The sequence below is a fragment of the Condylura cristata genome, unplaced genomic scaffold, assembly GCF_000260355.1.
Source record: "Condylura cristata isolate star-nosed mole 26May11 unplaced genomic scaffold, ConCri1.0 scaffold00006, whole genome shotgun sequence".
NCBI lineage: Eukaryota > Metazoa > Chordata > Mammalia > Eulipotyphla > Talpidae > Condylura > Condylura cristata.
In genome coordinates this window covers 51,493,606-51,515,714 of record NW_004567107.1, presented here as the reverse complement: position 1 = coordinate 51,515,714, position 22,109 = coordinate 51,493,606, and the positions used below count along the sequence as shown (strand labels likewise).

General features: G+C 34.8%; 1 protein-coding gene across 3 annotated transcripts in view; it reads left to right on the top strand.

Moving 5' to 3' along the window:
- BNC2 (basonuclin 2) overlaps positions 1-22,109 on the top strand; it is a 395,304-nt gene that overhangs the window by 244,921 nt on the left and 128,274 nt on the right. For all 3 annotated transcript variants that reach the window (XM_012721390.1, XM_012721389.1, XM_012721391.1), the window contains one exon: positions 13,182-13,284. In XM_012721390.1, the coding sequence (XP_012576844.1) occupies positions 13,182-13,284 (103 nt within the window). The remainder of the gene's footprint in view (positions 1-13,181; positions 13,285-22,109) is intronic.

Sequence of the window (22,109 nt, the reverse complement as noted above, 5' to 3'; positions counted from 1 at the left end):
GAGAGAAAATTTCAATATGAAATGTTAAGCATAATATAGAGTGCCTTTCTTGTCTTACTATTTACTGAGATTCTGAAAAAGTCAGACCATTTCATTGCTTTCCAAAGCAGGAAAGCTGATTGGGAGAATTTCATCAGCTTATGCAGGGAGTTCAAATTGACTCCCTCAGCCTACTGTAGACCTATACTGAAAGACAAATCGAAGGATTCATTCATTGGCAGAAGGTGTTAGAAGGGAGTGTGTGTTCTTCCATTCACAGTTATCATTGTGCTTGTATCGAGGGACTCAGAATATTGATTTTCTACATTTTTTTCTTTTGACCCTAAGAAAGTTGTACATAATTATAGCTTGAGTTATGATTTAACCCTTCAAGTTGCTTGACAGTTGTTGATGTTAAACTCATCCCTGGTAATTATGCCTTCAAAATTCAGCTAACAGGGCACACAGGGTATATTTGTTTCTATATCATGACTGCTAACACTTTCTTTGGCTTAATAAACCTAGCAAAGGAAAAACACGACTGTTCTGTCTGTGATAGATCACAGACATTTTAATGTCACTTTTAATGTTCATTTGTGTTTATTTAGTGTGAATAGATTTTACAGAGGCTAAAGTTTTTTATATTTTGCTGTCTTCAAAGTCTGCTTCTGGTAATTTATTTGTGTTTGAGCCATAACTTACTTGATATTTTTGCTTATGCTTGGATCAGGGAATAATAAGAGCAACTGCAAAAAATTATTTTAAGGAAATACTATGCTGTGTATCAATCAATCATATGTGTGTGTATTATGGTTATCCATTATGTATAGAGACGTTTGGCTTTTTAAAAAACAGGAAATGTTTTCACATCATTGCCAGATAGAAGCACTAGGTGTTGCCTGTGAAATTTGTAGGTTGCCTGTGTGACAGAGCCCAGTTCTGGATCTTTAAAAATACTTTAATTTTGTTTTCAGACACATTGTTAACTTAAGAACTTTTGGGAGCAGAGAGATGTTAATGGTAGAGAAAACAGTTTTCTCTTCTTAGTGACAGAAAGACCTACTAACTAGAATGCTACTAGTACTCCCCAGTAGAACTAGATATATGTCCTTAGAACAAGGTAATTTGTCCTTGCATATCTAAAATGTTTCTCTCTATAATAGTGAGTGAATTCTGTCACAGCCAATCCTACTGAGAAAGGTTTCCTGTTATCACTGTCATCTGAAATTGAATGGCCAGTAAATTATTTCTGTACAGCAGCTTACATGTTTTCATAGTATATACTACAAGTTTTATGTGAATTTTATAGTTTCCATTTTCAGATAGATATTCCTGGAATGTGTAGATAGTACTCAGTCACTGGTTCTCAGTCACAGATAGACATTTTAGAAATTTATTTGATTTTTACAAAATCACAAATGCTATGGAACCACAACTTTGACAGGTAAATGTAAAGTGCCTAGCAAGATATATGAATAGTAGCACAGATTGTATCTCACTTATCTCAACTATCTGTGCTACTCTTACTAATGTTACACTCTATGGTTCTTAATCACTGTAGGTATATATATACATACACACACACAGGGTTTTTTCAGAGGGGTGCATCTGCATATACTCAGACTAATTAGTGGTTTGGAGCCCTTAATTATTTAATAAGGACACTCTATGGGATCTCAAATATAGATTTAAATTCCTGCAACTTAGAGGGGCAAAAATATGAAAGCCAGGCATGAATGAAGGAACATCATCTTGATGTGTTATGTACATTACAATTTTCAAAATCTCATGTGCTTTGTAGAAAAAGTAGTGAATTTGTTCTGTACATTTGAGATTCTGGGAGAAATGACATAAAAGCGTATGTTGATAAAGCTTGTGCCTTCTGGTGTGTAAAGCAAATAACTAAATATGTGTCTATGTCCATATACAGAGTTAAGGGCATTTTCCATGAAATAATGCATTCCTTTAGAATTGCTGTAGATTTTCATAATTTTTAAAACATTCCTATTGTAACCTACATCAAAAGGGCAGCCAGGGTTTTTTTGTGTCTGACTATACATATGCATTATAAAAAAGTGAGTCTACTGTAATTACCAGTTTGCAGAGCGAATTCCTGCAGGGTTTGTACTCTCCCCATTAGTAAAAGAGATAAGTTGAAATGTATTAAAATTTCACTATACAACTGGGAGTTTTTGTTCACAGTAAATGTGTTAATGTTTCTTCATTGCTTGACTGTTTGTGTTTAAATTTAGGCAGCATGCCCAACAGGGACAAAATTATAGGATAAAGCTATGTATAAAAGAAAATCCTTAAGAGAGCACCAATAAGGCTCTTTTTAAAAATAAGCAGTTACATATAATAGTACATGGCCATAGCCACAGAGAAAAGTTTTATCTATTTCAGAATTATTGGAATTTTTCTTTCCCTTGTGTAAAAGTTAAGAGGACCAGAGTTTATGTCAATAGCTAATATACTTTGATGTAAAAACATCTGTTACTTTATTCAGTGTTACTCCTGTAAAAAGAAAATGAAAATATTCATTCTTGTTGTCCTTATGATGAAGAGAGGCTAATAGCATTTGGAGAAAGAGGTGATAGATCACGTTTTCTTCTCTAGTAAAGGAATTCTTTCTTGTTAAGAATTCTAATTACAGCTTGTTATATTTGGGGAGCATTTTTTTGCTGTTTTCTTTGTTGCCATAAACTTGGTAAATATAATTATTCACATAGATAGGCTTACATTTAAAAAAATTAATCTGCAACCACTGTCATCTCATATGAATATGTAATGAAATTCACAAATGTAGTATAAAGGCTTCTACTTCTCTGCAGCCTACAGTGGGCAGAAGTTGCAGTTATCTGTAAACACTATTTAGGCTTAAACCACTCAAGAAACTAACCCTGTTCTCTATATCTTAACTATTGAAAAAGTATCATAGTTTTTTTCTGTTTTCCTCTTGTTGCTTCTATTGTCTACTCCATATATGGTGATAAAAGTTTGCCAGTATCCTTAGACTGGCCTATGTCTTTCTACAGACCTCAAAAACTCAGCAAAAATAAAATATAAATCTTAAAATAAAGCAAAAATAAAATATAAATCTTTATGCTTAAATGTTGCTATCCTAGAAACTATTTTGTGATTTACTTAGTGATAGTATATGTAGGTGTGCAGGTACATACGAGAGGAAGAGAATAAATATCTGTGTGTGTGTTTCATTTCTTTGGAACCGTGCATTCCAGCACAGTAGGAAAATACTCAGTGCCCCATGTACAGTTCATGCTGTATGTTACCTTCCTGTCATAAAATGTATTTCCCCCCTAAAATAGACTGAAAAGGGAGAGAAAGCGAGAGAGGGAGAAAGAGAGAAGTTAATTCTTAATTCCTCCTCTATACTGTTCTTTAAAAAGTAAAATTTAACTGATAGACCTTGAAGTCCTTCAGAGCTATTACTTTCTTTAGGCTAATTCATAGAAAGGTACCATATGAAAATTGGATTTTGATCTGATGGAGTGATTCTTGAGTTCTTATGAACCATTTATAGTCTATCAAGTAAATCCTTCTTAGTTCACGGATTATTGACCCAATGGACCATATTAGCTGCTTCAAAGCTGTTATAGCCCATTATGTTGATTCAGCTGACACACATGTGAACCTAGTCCACATGCCTAAGATGACATTAACACTGTTCTGGAAGAACTCCCCTTTTTTCCACAAGGCTTTCTATTTATTTCTTAATTTTTAAGAGTTAGCTCAGAGTTCCTGATGACTACTACATACATCTCTCCATTTGTTCAGTTTGTTAGCAGCTGCAAGGTCTGCTTCTTGCTGTCTTTACAAGTCTGTACCTCTCTTTGTCTTTTAAACCAGATAATCCTTAAAAGAAAAAAGAGAATAATGTTTTTTCAACAATCTAGAACACATTTTACCCTCAGATACCCAGAAATTTGTGTGATTTCTCTGAGCATCTGAAGGTAGCCTTTTAAATTTGAGAAAACCATCTTTTAGGGAAAAAAGGATAACATTGCATTTGTGTTTTTTAAAAATGTATTACCTGAGAGGCTTCAGTTGAAAAATTCCGGTGACTCTAGCCAAAGGTAAAATCAAGATGTGCCTTTAGTGATTTATATGAAGCTCTAATGATGCCAGTTCTGGTCTTTGTACAGATCCCTGGAGACTCTGTGACCTAAGATAAATAACATAAAAGAGGGCATGTAGAGTGTTCATCATATCATTATTATTATTTGTAGGAGGTATGATTCCTGAGGTGCTTATCTACTCTTGAGCAAAGAAGCATTTTCTTTCATGATCAGGCATAATTATGATGCACAATTGTACCCACAATGGAAGCTAGTAAATGTTTGTTGAGTTGTGCTACTAATGGGCAATCCCAAGATAGGTGGAAGTAAGATAATATAAAATAAACCAAATGTTCTTGGGAGTACCTTGGCTCATTTATTTTCAGATTTGGCCTTTCCTGATGTAGCCATTTACAAGCTCATGGAAGGCTGTTCCAAATCCTCATCCCTGTCTAAAATGGACCAGTTTTTTTTTTTTTTTAAATGCTAGCGTAAGTGTTAACTGCTTACTTAGCAGTTTCTCTAGCTTTCCAAGTTGTATAAGCCTTTACTAACACCTCTGCCTTCGTGTGTAGTTTCTTCCACATCTTCTTTTTATCTTAACTCCTGTTGGAACTGAAAAAATGTCTGAGAAAATCTCACTGTGGAGGGAGGGTAGCAGAGGGGATTATTCAGCTCCCTGTCTCTTGTACACAGGCAGAGTGGACAAAAGCCCTGGATTACTAGCCATGGCTATTTAAGGACACCTCAGAACCTTATTTTCTACTGTTTGAAAAATCTCTAATTTCAGGGATTTTGAAGATTAAATATGAGGATGTATTTTAAGTACTATGCAAGCTTCTTAGCACTGTACAAATGTGGCATATTATTAGTCTCACCTGGTCTTACCCAGACTTCCTCAGTCAGCCTGGATAATTGGAGTTGTCATTTGAAATAGTTCTTTCTAAAATGCAACAGCTTGTCTCTCTTGTTGCTTCCGTGGAGTAAATTCTTTTCACAAACCCAGAGAAGAGTAAATTTAGTTAAAAGGTCACCTACCTTAGTGGTAAATGGATTGATTACTGCGCTTTGGCATTTGAAATAACATGGCTGGCCCCTTTTATAGACAATAAAGATTTGCAGGGACTCCTTGCTCTCTGGGAAGAAGAGGCATCATCGACTAGGAAGATGTCTTATATTTGGCACAACTTGGGACCAGGCTCATGTGACTCCTATGCTTCTCTGCCTGGTCAACAAAGTATGGAATCATCATGCAAATTGTTCTTCCCAGCATTGAAGCTGCTTCAGAAATACCAGAACTTAGGGTTTATCTGGTCTCTTTGCCTAATGAGAATTTTTTTGTAAAGTGCTTAAAGGTTTATAAGTCGTCTTGCATCACATTGTAAATCTCTTCCTTATTAATGTGTTTCCCTTCATCTTATATTAGTAATTGTTTTCATGAATGCCACAGAGAAATGTAATCACATTACCATCTTTCAAATTGCATTAGTGAAAATGAATAAAATGTATATCAATGGAACACAAACTTGCTGATTCAACATTAAGGTGAAAAGAATATTGCTTAGCATTCGTATGATATCAGAGGTGCCTTGGCTTCTTATATAAAATTATGTATTCTGGTAAATATACATAGAATTTAGTTGAAATGTGATTATTTTTACAATGAACTAACCCATGCATTCAATTAGCTGATAGGTATATTCATGGAAAGAATATTTCCCATCTAGTTATGTTATCACAGCTGCCTGAGTATTCTGGAAATTTCTAAGCACACGGCAATAAATGGAATATGTTAATTGTTAACTGTTAGGTAAGAAAATAAAATGATTCTGCCCAAATTAAAATGACATTTCATTTCCTATTTCTTTAATATTACTAATTGCCTAACAAAATAGTTTGTATTACCATAGGCCTAATTTAATAGGAGAAAAAAAAAAGTCACACATCACTCCAAAGCCTGCAGATGCCTTGATGCCATATAAGCATGGGTATTTTCCTTATATAATTGGCTATATCCTGCTGTTGATTTTTGCTCTGAACTCCTAAATTATTTAAATGGGGTCTTCCTCATGTCGATTGATAGTAGGTTGTGGTCATAAGGTAATGACTACAGGCACTCATTGGATCCATGTCTGTGAAAATTTATGTTCCTCTGTGGATGTCCCTTTCTCCTTTTTTGTATTTATATATTCACACATAGTCATAGGAACATTCATACTCATGGATAAACATCTACTCAAAACTTTATGGTTTCCCTTCTTTGCCCCTTCTACACAAACAAAATTCATTTTGTAACTTTTGTAAGTTACTTTTACATCACACTAAATTAAGGGATTTTCTCTTCAGTATATATGACAGTTCACTACTGTCAATTTGGGGCAGATTTTATTAGTTTTTTAGTAACTTGATATTAGTATGCTGAACGATATAATTGAGCATCTCCCCTGCACCTTCCCACACCATTTGTTAAAGAATGATAGAAAAATGACAGTGGATTTAAATAAATAATTGCCAATTTTAAAATGGCTACATTAGATTTTAATATTTTCACAATAAAAGGGGTTTTCAAATTGCAGCTGCAGTGATTTTTTGTTTGTTTCATTTGCCTTCTGTATATCCTCTCATTAGTTATTTGTATATTGCAGACCTACTGGGTTAAAACTGTGTACTATTCTATGTTATGTCTCCTAGAAGAATAATGTCTTATGAATTAACTGATCTAACAGCATTAAGAAAATCAGGTAATGCAGTGGAGTTTACTATCCTCCATTTTAAAGAGTTTTATGGAGATACAGGTCACATACTATACATTCAAATATTCTGTGTAAAGCATACAATTCACGTGTAAAATGGTGGTGGAAAGTCCACGGGTATTACAACTGAGATGAAAAAATGAACAAAATGTAGAATAATGTAAAAAAAAATTTCTGAAAATAAATTACAGTTACAATAGTGAAAAAAAGTAAAATGCTTTAAGGCCCCTTAAAAAAACATAAAACATAAAATTCAGTGGGTTTTTAGTATATTCAACCATCAACATAGTTACTTTTGGAATGTTTTCATCACCTCAGAGAGAAACCACTAGCTACTTTATACTATCTTTAAAGTTTTCTATGTTCTGAACATTTCATATGAATGGTCTTTCATAACGTGGTCTTCTGTGACTGATTTATTTCACTTAGTTTTTTAGGTTTTCTAGGATCAAACATGTAGTAGCATATATCAATAGTTCATTCTTATGGCCAAATAATATTCTACTATATGGGTCATACCATATTTTATTTTCCTATTCATTCAAAATGTTCATTCATTCATGCTATTCATTCAAAATGAGGCTTAAAATCTCCTGCTTTTAATTATTAATGGTGATCAAAAGATCTCTTTTCCCAGCCTTCATCATGACCATAAAGTCCACTATTGCCCCTCATAGTGAGTCTGGACTGACCATTGTTTTCTAATCTCCTAGATCACAGGATCTAATTGTTGAAAAAAAAAAAAAACCAAGAAATTTTAGAGTATAATAAAATTATCATTTTTAACCAGTTTTTCTTTTTTCATTTGACATTTGAAGCAGACAAATTTCACGGAGCCTTTTATGGAAGGGTCAATGAGCAAACAAAATAGCTCCGTTTCCCATTTGCTCTTAGTACTATTGAGTAGTGATGGTTACATTGCATCTCAACACTCTTGTGGGCCCTTAATGCTTTATAATCACTGATAATCATTTCTTGTGAAATATGTGAGCATGCCCAAACTCAGATTTATATATTTCTTTCTGTAGACACAAAAAACATATCTGCTTTAATAAAAATACAGATCATATGTTGTTTCCTAGTCAGAGTTAGATAATCTGTGTTGGTGATTTTAAGACTTGGTAAGCTATTAAAAATGAAGAGTGTTTGGTCAATATTCAAAGTCTAGCCAACTCATATATTCTTGTCTTGTTATAGTTGCAAAGCCCTATAGCTCCCCCCCCAAAAAAAAAAGTGGTTGCACCTTCATTTTCATCACATAGGAATTTTATAGTAAATGAAATTGTCTAGCTGATATTGATAAAAAGTATGCTGAAAAGTTGCCCACCATGCCATAGCTGTTTCCTGAATTATCATGTAACTTCTTCAGAATCTTTGTCATAATGTTTGAGTTACTGCTTTGGATTCTCATAAACAAAAAGTAAGTGGATGTGTGTGGAAGTCCTCTTCATCTCCATGTGTCTGGTTGGTCATGGAAATGACCACAAGTGCAGCTTCTTCATCCATGATGCATGGTCGCTGTTGCTTTGTAATTACTACAGTCTATTCTGTGATACTCTTGGAATAATTATCTTCCAGATTCATTACATATAATTTTCTGTTTCAGGTTTTCATTTATTTTTTAAGATAGATGTCTTTGAAGGACAGTTGTCCTATTCAGTCAAAAGGTTCATTTCACCTTTGACATCATGCTTATTTTTCCTTCTGGGGCTTGTATGTATGCTCAGAGATGAATAACATATGCAGTAATGAATAATAAGAGTTAATACTAACAGGGGCCGCATTATGTCCTCATGAAGGCTTGGCCACTTTTACATATTTGTAATATCTGCATGTGATTCCAAAGTAGAAAATTAAATTCATTAAGAAAGGTTTTCTTATTCAAAATGAGAAAAAGTACTTTGTCACTGGTACTCATTATAGCCAGTTAGGTTATACACTTAGATTTTGCCACCTAACTGTACATAGAAACTAGGAGGACTAAATGAATATTATGTTAATAATCATTTTTAGCAATAACAATTTATTATTTGAGTGAGGTTTGTAATTCAGGTAGAATACTTTTAAATGTTCTCTTGTGTAATAGTCAAATATGAAATTGTTACTCACTAAACCTGCTTTGTTTTTATATACTTTTGAACATGATTACTTATAATTAAAATTTTTTCATTGTGTGTTTTCTTCCGTTTCTTTGGTAACTGCAGACAACTTGACTAATAATAGGAATTTCACCTCATCACTTAAGAACCAGGTTAACATGCATCTTGACATTTTGGGATCCCACGGTACAGTGGTATATGCAATATTACCATTTTGTCATTTAAGTCTTTGGCTGTGATGTTTTGCAGATAGGGAAAGGAACTCAGAATCATGTGTTTCATGCCTTTTTAATGCCTGTTGTTTGCCAGTATGCATTATAACCCAACAGCTATATTGCCCTGCCCTCAGAGAGATTAGATTCTAGAGGGGAAGAAAGACAGGTGGTAGTAAATAATAGCACAGATGTATAAATAAAATATTTAGATAAAATTGATGAATTATAAGTAAATATAATTTAAATATCATCTTCTCAACTGTGTTTCATGACTGAAGTTTTTTGTCAAATAGAAGACTAATGGGGAACTTGCTCTGATCAGGAACTGAGGGCAGCTGCCCGGGAAATAAACGTAAAATTTGAGTTGAAATCTGAGATAAGAGTGGGAGTTTGTGTACTGTGGACACATTCGGGGCTCTGCCTCATGACTGCCTAACTGTGTATGGGATTACAACTCAGATTTCCTATCAGGTAGGATGCTTACACAGACCTGGTCTGATTGCTTTTACTTTATTGTTTGCTGACTTGAGGCAAGACATCTAATTATCTCTATCTTAGTTTCCTTGTTTGTGAAGTAAAAGTAATAATAATACCAACTTCTTGGCATTTTCTGAGGATTAAGAGAGATAATGTTTGTAAATATTTAGTAGACTACCTGAAAAATTACAAATATCCAATAAATCTAGGAAATAATAATAATAGGGATCAACTTGTGGTTTTAAGTACATCCTACATTTGTAGAAGACAGGATTACAGATATAAAAGGGAGAGGGGTGTGTCTCAAGCCTGTTTTACAGGCTTCCTTCTGTTTTTAGGGTCTGTCCTCTACACCCACTGCCTGCTAACAGACTGAAATCCTTGAGCATAGGACTCTGCCATCTATTTCTTGCCATTAACACAGAACCTGGCTCCAGAGTGATGGTTTTGCAGTAATGACTTTTGAAGCTGTAGAAGGGAATGAACTGGCCAAATTAAAGAATGAGGAGCTGACCATGGGAAATACCCGCATTTATTCATAGTGGAGAGAGTGAAAAATCGCTGCCAGAAAAACTAGGATAGTTGGTTTCTATAGCTCTAGCATAAAGAGGTTAGTTCTTTCATGTTTCATTGAGGTTTGAGAAGGCAAAGAGACTACAAAAGGGGGTCAGTTGTGAGGAAAACATTCTTCTTGCAGAAAACCATTTCAAGAACGTGTGAGGAAAGGATCCAAATTGCAAAATTAAAATACAGTTGGTGGTCAGGGAGTAGAAACAAGTGGCTATCAGATGCAAGGGTATTGATTGCAAGAAATCCATGGTACAGGTAAGCAGAAGGAATAAATTACAGGCTTAAGAAAAATCATTGTTATTGGGAATACTGATTACGTAAGAATTGAGGGATGAGTTACAAGGCAGGGTCCTGGAAAATGGAGAACTTGATACCTCTTGCTAATGAGACTTGCTTAGGGACACCTGCATGTATATAAGTGGGAAAAGTCTATCTGAACTGTCAGGTCTTTTCCTCGCTTCCCTTTTCTGCTACCTCACAATCACCTCTGAATTTCCTCTAGTACAGAGGGCCCAGCAGTGAGTGGGAAGCACTCATGTCAGCTGAATGGAGGAAGAGTTAATGTGCTTACAAAAATGAAAGCTTGTCCATTTTTACTCTTCGCAACGGTTTCCTTGTAAAGCATGTACATTTTTGAGGCCTAACTGGCTTTGATACTTTCATGATAATTTATTTTTTTAAGTGTGGGTGAGTTGGCAAGTGATCATGTTGGTTCTGTTTTGTTGCGAATAAATAGTTTGTCAAAAGTTTTATACCGTTTCAAAAATGTTATTTAGAGTAAAACTTCCTTTGAAGCTACTCAAAATATTTATTTAGACCATATTGTTTAAATAGATATATAACTCCCTTAAGGGACAAATGTATTCTATATAAGTCTGACTTTAAAACAAATAGACCTTCTGGAATTCATAGAAATACAAAATGGATATTTTAAATGTTTATATACAAAAAGTTGAGGTGTTCCAATGTTTGTATGTTTAGGTATAAAAAGAGTATAATTCATAAAAAAGAATGATTATCTCAAAGTTTAGTTTCCAAATGTGTATTATGTTAATGTTACTTAAGAGAAGAAAGTGTTTGAATAACTATTTGAGAGTAAGTGAATGAGAGATTCAGCTAATGAATGCATAAGCATAAAAAAGCAAATCTATATTTCTTAATTGTTCTGGTCCTAAATGCAGTTTTAAGTAAAGTTTGTGTTTTAATAAACATGATGAAAAATTAAGCTGTTTTTATAAAATTGTCACAAATATTAATGATTGAAAATATGTACGTCTATTGTGATAGATAAACATTGCTAATATGGCTGTAATATCTGAATTTAAAATTGAATAGCTTGTAAAGTAATATTGAGTAGAAACAGTGCCTTTTAAAAACTGTTGTGTTTGTTTTGCTTTTTTTTTTTTTTGGATCATAGCAACTAAATTGTGAGTTCATTAACACATCTTCTTTGGTGTTCTTATTTTTTAAATCACATAACCTCTCAGTATGCAATCAGGTTGTTTACACTGGAAGAAGCACTCTAAAATATTAGGCAGGCTGTGCAATTGAGTATTTCCCGAATGGTTGTGGAGGAATACATCTAGGAAAGAAGTGAAGTAAGAAAATTTACATCAGAAGTTAGTTCCGATGTTGAGGACTCCAACATCAGAAGCCAAATTGGGACCTGTAGATTTAGTGTTTATTAATGAAAGAAACATATTTTAAACTTGCCTGACCTAAAGCATCAGGAACAGTAAAAACCCATTTAGTTTTACTCTGTGTAAATGGAATTTGACCCAACTATGCTAACATTATCTAAAATACTGTCTGTTACAAGTATGTTACAGATGAAATGGTTTACATAAAAATCCAAATAGTTCCAGGAATAAGAGCATCTGGAGCTGTGTGAGTGTAAATTTCAGGCACAGAATTGCAGTTTCAGGTAGTCCCGTACCTCCTCTCTCACTCCCAACTCCCAAATCAGTAATCATTGATTGCATCTATAACTGTACAGAGACCTTTCCTGGCTGTTCACATAGTTATAGTAGATTGTTAATCTGTGAATGATTGGACGAAATCCCTTCTGCCTTCAGAATTTCCATGTAAATTAGAACTGTCGAGATAAATTTAATAACTGTAGTTTAGGAGCATAGGTCAGTTTTAGCACAATGCTTAAGGATAGGTTTTAATCCATAAAAAGTTACACTTCATTTATGCTAATTTCCTGTGGATTTACTTTATAATATAAACTGGTGAGATGATTTTTTTCAGAGAAATGAAAGATTTTGAGTGTATTTTTCAGGAGCTACAGTTAGATTGTTCCAGATACAAAATGTCCACATAAATGACTTTCCGTGTGCTAAGTCTGATCTTAAAACATATTTATGTTTATTTACTTATATCAACATTAAAATAAAGGGAAATTTGTTTTTTAAATTCTTCAAATACAGATGGAATTGGAATTAGTATATCAAAGGGAGAAAAACAAGGAATTGATAATATCAGAAGTGTGGTGTGCCAATGAGAAAGTCTTTCAGCATGTATCTGAAAAATTAACCCTTAATTTAAGTGAAACTCAGCAGTAGAAAATAATATTCTAATAATTATATTTGTAAATCATTTTACTTCACAGGTATTTCTTTTCAGCATTATTGTATGGGAGTATATACTTTTTGCATTATTGCCTAGTGGAGACACTTCAGTGGAATGTATAGTAAAGTCAGTTTTTTTCTCTTTTGAATCCCAGAGTATTACAAGTCCAGCAACATCTTGTAAAATATGCAATCTGTTATTCTTCTCACTCTTCATTTGTAATTGAAAGTTTATGTGTGAATGGCATGTGTCATACTATTGGTGAATGAGCTTTGTTTTCTTAAACATTTTAGTGAGAGAATATTTGATGTTATTAAAATTTAGTTTTAAAGTTTTTTAGGCCCAACCAACAAGGAAGTGGATGTTATTCATTAAAATGGTCATGAAAAACAGTTCTTGGAACAAATGCTGATCCTCTTTTCCTCTTTTACTTTTCAGGCCATCCGCTGCACACTGGTGAACTGCACGTGTGAGTGTTTTCAGCCGGGAAAGATTAACCTGAGGACTTGCGATCAGTGTAAACATGGCTGGGTGGCACACGGTGAGGAAAATCTGGACTTTCTCCCTCTCTTGTTATGTTCATGTGAATGTGCCTATTTTTTAGAATGCTCACTGGTCTGGAGTAGAGAGGGGTCAGTTGTGCTTCTAGTGTTCTCATTGAGCCCACAGCTCTCAAATAGCATCCTCTCTGCGCCCAGAAGTAAAGCTAGACCAGCAGCTCTCAGCAGAGGACCAGATGTTTATAGGACAGTTGAACCATGATGTTTCGACTGAACATAACAGCCAGTAATCTCCAGGCCTGATGAAAACTTAAATATATCACAGTTGGCCTTTTAGGGAAGCTGACAAATGTTCTTTGCTTGAGGAGGAGGCTGTGACTACACATCTTGGCCTCTGCACTGGGGTTGAGTTTATCCTCCCCAGGTTAAAATTCTGTATAGTATAAGGTGGGTAAGAGAGTCAGCAGGAACATTATGTGATTAATATCTGAAAATGAACATATATATATATATCCCTCCTTTCAGTGTACATTGTGTTTGGAAGATTAGAGGGTGTTGGGGTGGAGGTGACCCAGGTCAAGGCTGGAAGTATTGAGGCATTTTGCCAGATTTCACAGAGCTGTGCTCTCCATGCACCTTAATTGAACATTTAACATGTTCTTTTAGTGGTTTGGTGTTTTTGTTTTTGTTTTTTTTTAACATTTAAACAAAAGGAGATTTGAAAATGAGCAGAAATATTTTCTTCACATCCTGGACTGTAGAATTTTAAAAGATAGGTAATGCTTATAAAAGAAATCCTGTGGCTTAAGGTTTTTTGTTTTTGTTTTTGTTTTTTGACAGCCTGGGATATTGGCTCTTAAGTGGACATATTCTTCATTCCCAAGAAGTGCCAAATACCCAGTGGGCTGTATTTTTATAAATGTCATGTTATTCTAGCAACATCTGAGGTAACATCACAGGGCCATGTCTTGAAATACTTTTAATTTATCATGTACCTTGCTTGTTAGGGCATGTATGTTGGCATTCCAGGGACATTAAAGCCATGCTTCTGTGAGAGAGAGAATAAAGGTCAATGTGGCATAGTCCAGAAGGAGTATACCTGGCAGACATAGCCACAAGCCTTCAGTACCCCTAGGGATGAAACACTTTTCCTGCCTTGCTAACAAGGCCAATCCCTGTAACAATCCTCAGTCCAGTTTTGAACAACAAATGAGCTGTTACCTTTACAACCTACGTACATAATTTCTTCTCTTCATTAGTAATTTGCTAATAACCATCAGAATTTATTTTTTCATACTTTTGGAGAAGTCCAAACTCAGGGTGTCCTTGGTGTTGATTTCATCCTGAGGACTTCTCTTCCGTGCTTATAAATAACTTCCCTTTTACAGTATCCTCACATGGTCTTTCCTTTTTGGGTGTGATCCTGGTGTCTCTGGACATCCGTATTTCCTCTTTTTACAAGGATATCACTCAGACTGAATTAGAGCCCACCCTCTAATGGCCTCATTTGAACTTAATTACATTCCTAAAGGCCTTATTTCCAAATACAGTCACATTAGTGGATATTAAAATTTCAACGTAGACATTGGGTAGAAGGGAGACAGACTCCATCCCTAATATTTCTTAAGTGTTCTTCTTTCTCTGAATAAGTATTGGCTTTGCTTGGTAATAAGTCCAGAGTCTAAGTCCCAAGCCCACCAAGAATCACAGAGGCAGTATGGGGTCAAATAAAGCTCGGCAACTTCAGTGGCCTATAACAGTTCTGATCTCCATTTTCTTTTCAACAGTATAGGTTTAATAATACCTATCTTGCTGATTATTATGAAAATTGAAAATAAAATAAATGAAGCCTTTAAAATTAATAATACATGTTAAAAGTAACAATCTGGACAGTGGATGAACAATAAAGGGGGGCAGTCATTAAAAAAAGGACTTTTCATTTACTCATTCTCTTATTTTTTCAGAACCATCTTGTGTTAGCATCATCTATCTGAGGTAGCCTTGCTAGCATAAAAGTTTTCTGTGTCACCAGTTTGTTTTATTTATCCAACTTCCACGTGCATATTACATTAGTAGTGTAATGGGAGGAAAAAGCAATATTTCTTCCTTCTGGAACAACATAAATTATTCCTGGCCAATGGTTGTTTCTAAAGTTTTCTGAAGGATGTGATTTTTCACCTAACTTGAATAAGGTATTTCTGTTACATCAGACTGCTTTTCCTACTGTAACTAAATTTCAGTGTTTCTGGAATATTAATTTCCGATTTCTCAGATCTAAATTTCCTTCACTACTGCTATCAACTTGATCCAATTTTTTCTTCCCCAGAAAAGGGTCAAATCTATACATCTCAAAAATATATACACACTGATCATTTCTCTTTTTGTTAGGGAAGATATGACAGTGAAACTTTCTCATGTTTTTTGTTGGTGGTGAGATGTGATTACTCAGACTTTCTGTCCTTAACATTTCAACTAATTTTAACAAAGAAACCCTGAAATCACGTCTCTAATAATTACTGCTCAGAGGTGAAATGAAGTAGAGGTACAATGTCCTATGTGTAGGACAAAGAGGAAGTGATTATTTTTGTGTGTGATTTTTTTTCCCCCCAGTAAATATAAATGGAATGCAAGAAGCCTATCAAGATATATTGCATATCACATGGGGGTATTTTGTGTAGTACCAAACATACTCTACATGTTACTTTATTGTAGAAAATATTTTTTAAAATATTTTAAGAAAACTACCAAAGGCTAAAATCAGGTGTTTTCTACAAAAAAAAGGAGTCTTTTGATTATTTATTTGCCTTTCTGTATCTCTTTTGTTAGTTGCTTCATAAAATGTGTAGGGTTTCATAGGTCATTCTATATGCTACATGTAGATAGACATGTCATTGCCTTACAGATTATTTCTCAACTCTATTTGAATCGTTAACATTAGCTGTTTGACAAAAATCTTGAGAAAAATGGTTTTAAAATCTAAAGAGAATTTGTATTTAATTTATCATTCTATAACTCCTGGAATTTGAAATTACTTTCTATGTTGTGGTTACTTCCTTGAAATCTTTAGCACCACTGAGCCAAGGGGGTGAGGATTAGAAAAACTAAACTCTGTTGAACTCTGTTAGTAGTTTCTACTGAATCAATAAAGGATTTCCTGTCCTTTTACCCCAATAATTTCAGTTCTTCTACTTTTATAATAGAAATCGGAATTCTACTGAATTTAACTTTATTTAAAATAAGCTTACTTGTGTGTAAAATATGCAAAATTATAGTATTTAATAACCTAGCAGGCTGGAAATAGTCCAGTGTTTCACATTTTTTCATATTTCTGTTCAGAGCTCTACGCTAAAGAACCCCAGTACTATCACTCTCTGTATCTCCATCCATATACGTATTTATCTCCTCAGTCTGCCTTTCCTTCACTCATCTAAAATAACCAGTGAGTCCTAAAATATTTTTGTACAAGTTTTGTGTCTGGCTCAGAATGTTAAAATTAGAATTTAGAACAAGAGCAATAGTAGTGGTAGTTTTCTTCACTGGTGACATGTTTTTGGTTGTTAAAAAATTCAGTTTATTATTTTGATCCTTCCGAACATACAGAAAAAGTAATTCTGTCAGTCACATATTTGAGGCTTCAGCCAAAGAATTTATATAGTATTGAGAATTAACAAAGTACTATTAGTATGTACCAAGTAGTGGGTCTAGCTGGAGGAGTGGGAGAAGAATCTCTACTCATCACTCTGTTTCAAGGAATATTTTCTGGTAATGAAAAATGTTATCAGTTGTTGCCTTTACATAAAACGAGTCATGGTTTTTAAAGATTGAGAACTATAGTTGTAAATCATTTTTATTATTTATTATTTCCAAATGAATTTTAATGCCTGTGGTCTAGAGGAAGATTATTTCTAAAACATTAAATTAAGTGGCAACATTTTTTGATGTAAACTGCATTTCAGTGATTTTAGGAAATACTTTATGACAACCCAAGGCAACTGGAAAGGTATTTTTTTGTGATGAGGGTATATTTGTGTTATGTATTTGATAAATGAGAGAAGATTTTAGCAGGTAATTTACTTAGATTTTTTTTTCCTTTACTAGATTAGTAAATTAACTTATGACGAAGCCCATTTGTAAAAGGTTACCTTAACAAAATTCCACAGTTTCTTAGTATGTTTAGTAAGCATCTGGCAAGGATCTGAGGCTTGATGAATAAAAAATATATTACATAGCTTAATGAACCCCATTGCAGCTTTCACAGTACAAATTATTTTCTTTACAGAATATTTTGACTTTAAACCAAAGGGATGTGCCATTCCAACAAGCTGCATGAGTGCAGGGATTTTCATTCAGTCCCCAGCAATATGGATTAACACTAGTGTTATTTCCTTTGGCTGAGGTCTCCCTGTGAGAGTGCTTACTGCATTGGTATTCTTGAAACCTTTTCTCTATTATATTCTATAAATGTGATTTCTCTTTACTACTGGCAGTTAATTCAAGGAAAAGATAGTCCCAAGTTATTACTTTTAATTATTTGCTCATCAAGCCAGCTGCTTTCCTGCCTGTATCTAAACTATTCAGATTTCTGAAATGCAAATAGCTTGCCTTGCATCATCAATGAAAAGATATTTATTAAATATCATATGTGAGGTATCATACCGGGTTTCCTTCAGTTCTTTATTTTTATGTCATAGAAAATGGTGAGCAGTGTAAAGTTAATTTAATGCCTTATACCAGCTTTATAGTTTAATGTACTGTAAGGCTTAATATTCATATAATTCATTAATTTCAAACCTTTCTTTTTTGTATTTCACTGGAAATAATTTTTCTTGTTTTCCCCTCAGCACCACAGAATCTGAATTCTCAGCTCTTTTTATGAGATGTCTGATCAAAGCAGTGCTAGTTATAAAGACTCATCCAAATGAAAAATATAGGACATGCTATTAAGTTAGAATTTCAGATAAACAATGAATTTTTTCTTTCTTCTTTATTTTATTTTTTTAAAGATTTATTTATTTATGCATACAGAACTGGGGTACAGGCCAGAGGTGCAGGGGCTGTATGAGGATGCACCAGAAACAGTTGGGAGCAGAACAGGCAGAGAGAGGAAAGTACACTGCTGAGGGGAGCAGCGGGCGGGTCAGGGGAGGTCTGCCATGCCATGGGGATCAACTCCCAGGGTGGGATCGAAGTCATGCTGAAGTGGCTTTAGCTTCTTAGTGTTGTGCTTTAACCCACTGTGCCACCAGGGAGAGCCCTCTTTTTTATTCCAGGTAACCTGCAAAATTAACTGAATGTCCTATATTTTTACTTGATAAATCTGGCAAGTGTACACCTAAGAGAAAATTCTAGTTAGACTTAATTGATATAATTAAGTCCTAAATTTGAGCCATTCAACATTTAAAATTACAGTATTTCAGTATTTATAAATTCCTTAAATTTGTTGGCAACCTGGTACTTTATGAGAACTAAAACAAACAGATCAAAACCAGTAATTTATCATTTTACCCCTTGAAAGGTCACATGTCTCTTATTATTTCACCTAGCCTCTGTTCTTCCTGTGAGTTGTCTAAACATTTGTGAAAGTAGTTTATCCCCACTGTTAACTCTGTAACATTTTCTGGGATTTGAGTCTAAAAGTTACTCTAAAGTAATAGTAATCTTTCCTTTCCCATCCTCTTTTTTTTCCTGTCTTTCCTAGTCAGATGAAAGTATTCCATCATAAGCAATAAAGCATGAGATTTCAATGACATCATGCTCTTTCTGAGTAACTCAGCAGCAGTTTCATATGATAATTTATACATTTATCAGGATTAAGGAGGGTGAATAAAAATTTAATTTCCTCTGACAAAAGGAAGGTAGTACTCCAAGATGTTAGAAATATAAAAAAGGGCTGGCCTTCTGTTTACTAACATAGAACTTATTCCAAAAGGCAATAACTTTTGAGAATTGTTGCAGGGCTTTCTTTAGGATTTGGTAGAAATATAAGGAAGGCGCATATTCACTTTCTCAGCATGGAGAAGGAAATGCAGACTGCTCAGGGGCTAAGTGAGAACTTGATCTTTTTGGGAGAGGTAGGTGGTCAGCACTTTAGGATTTTGCTTAGAAACATGTGGATTGAAGCACTACAACTACTCTCCCCTGCAAGTGCTGGTTTGAAAAAGATGGAAACTTTTTAGAAGATGTAGCTTTTCCAGATTGTGATACTGAAAAGTCTTTGTGCCTACCTAGTAAATTCTCTTTTAGTTAAGGAAATCAGCTTTTAGCTGCCTCCTACCTATGGTGAGGCATCTGGATCCTGGTGTCTCTATGAACAGAGTCCTTGAAGATTTCTCCACTTATTTTGATTTTAGAAAGCAAAAACAATTTCCCTGCCTTGCACTGTTGCACTGGAGTCTTTTTGCTTGACCTGAGGGCATGGTGCCCTCTTCTGCTTCTCTCCTTTACTCCCTGATCACTGCCGATAAGCTTAAAGGGAGGACATCCTTACAGATATAAAGGTTTGGTGCTTTGATTAATGACATTCACTATATTCTTTTTGTGTCCCTGAGCTGCTTATTTTGATTTGTTTCTCAGCCTGCCCACCTTTGGGATGGTGCTTTGAACTCCCTAAAGCTTTTTTTAATCACAGCACAAAGAATGCCTCCCGTCAAAGTCCTGGGCGCTCTGCCTGTAAGCTCCTCAGGTTGTTTTTGTTTTTGTTTCCTGGCTGAACTTTGTTCAGGTGGAAAATAAGGTGAATCTGGTAAAGGCTGGTTTCTAAAGAGTACATACATACACAGTGCCAATTCCCTGCTAAGGAGTTTCTAGGGAAGTGGAGATTGAAATGTACAGAACTGAACTCCAGAGTATGAAGAAACATCAGTAACACAAATGGCAGACAATATTGAGTAAGAGTGCAGCTATGTTATGGTTCCCATCCTGCTTCTACCAGCTAATATCAGTAGAACATAGCCAAGTTACATAATTGTTTTCTCATCTGGGAAATAGAGATATTAACAGCATTTAGCTTATAGGTTTCTTCCTAGGATTAAATGAGATAACCCTCTTAATAAAGGTTAGTTGTTATGATTACTAAACTCAGAAGTTGAACTTAACTTTGAAGAAAAGACAGACCTGTTTCAGCACAATTTAAAGTTAGGTATGACTAGGACAGTAGTCAGATCCCACCTCAGCCTTTAGTTAGTAAACTCCAGTTCTTTTATCCGTAAGTTAATAATATACCTAAATATCACAGTGAAGAATTGAGGAGTTTTAATGAAAGATCAGGCTTAATACTAATTATCTTATCTCGACCTTCAGTTAAACTGCAGATGGGAAGGTGGTGATGTGAGCTTCTTTCACCTTACAGGGAAGGCTTTCTTCAGTGCCCAATGGGAGATTTAAGTCATTAATTCTTCTGCTGTTCCCATAGGTGAATTTATTTTCCATAATAAACCCAGAATAATTGCATACCTTCTATTTCCTTAAAATGTCACGTAAGCCCTTATTTGAGATTCACAGATCAATTGAAATGAATACAGGAATACCTACCTATTGTAGAAGGTAACCCTAAAACTTAACTTTTAGTTAAGGCTACTTTTACCTGTTTTCACAACTATATTCTTGCATGTGAAGTACTCTGATGGGCTAACCATTTTATCATTTTATGGCACTTTATTACATCATAAATTTTTATATCTTACTAACGATCCTACAGCAAGCTTAATTGTTTATAGGAGCATCTTAATTAACTGGAGTTCACCAGGTTAAACATAACACAAATTGAAGGGGCTATAAATGAAATATATTCAACTCCTGTCATCTTATTTAGAATGCATTGTTCAGATAAATTAAGATATTCTGCTGGATCCAGTATACTTTAGCAATATCAAATGAACACTCTCAGCCATTCTTCCACCTCTATTTTGTTTTCAGTGATGACTTCTTCCATGCATAGGCACACCCTTTCCTCTCCACCCACCACCCTTTATTGAAGTATGAAATCATTGGATGAGATGAATGTGGCATTTCAGAGAAATTCTAACTTGCATTCAGGGAGGTATAAAATATTGTTTATGCATAGCATTTCTTACCAGGTCTTCCAGTCTAGGAGGGTAGATGGTTGTAAGTCACAAAATCTTCTTGTATTAACCTGTTACTAGTCAGTGAACAGCTAGCCCAAGCATTGCCTTGAACGTGTTTTAAGGAGTTACTGTCCCAGCTGGATAAACTCATAGGCAATATCTGTAAAGGGGCCCAGTAGTAGGGACTGGACCCTCTCTCCTTCATGACAGTTTCTGTGGAAACCTGATCCCACCACTATCTTGGATACTCAGGGAGAGCACCTACACTGATGCCTACTATAGTATCTCCCACCTGAGAGCACAGAACAGACAGAGGTTTATGGGAACTTTTAAGTGTAGCTAAGTCTCTGATTCCTAATCTCCAGTTTCTTTTCCAGCAACCTCTTCCTATTTTCAGTGGTGAACACAGCCTGCTAACACCTTGCCTTTTAGTCCCATTTCTACATTTCCCTTTTCCAGCCCTCACTTTATTTTCACCTTTGCTGTTTCCCTCTGTGTCTGCAGACAACAAAACACGTGAAAGGTAGGTGGGAGGTTTTAGTAGCCTAACTAACCAGGAAGTGAATTTTAGAGAAGTTCAATTTTTTTGATCATGAACAGATGTTTTATTTTTCTTTTATTCAGAAGGATCCAGTCTTGAGTGAAATATCTTCCACTTTTATTTAGTAGTTCTTTAATATTCCTTTGCCTGCAAAAAAAAAATCTGAGGGTAAGATTTTCTTTTTACCCCTTGAAAGGTCACATGTCTCTATTATTTCACCTAGCCTCTGTTCTTCCTGTGAGTTGTCTAAACATTTGTGAAA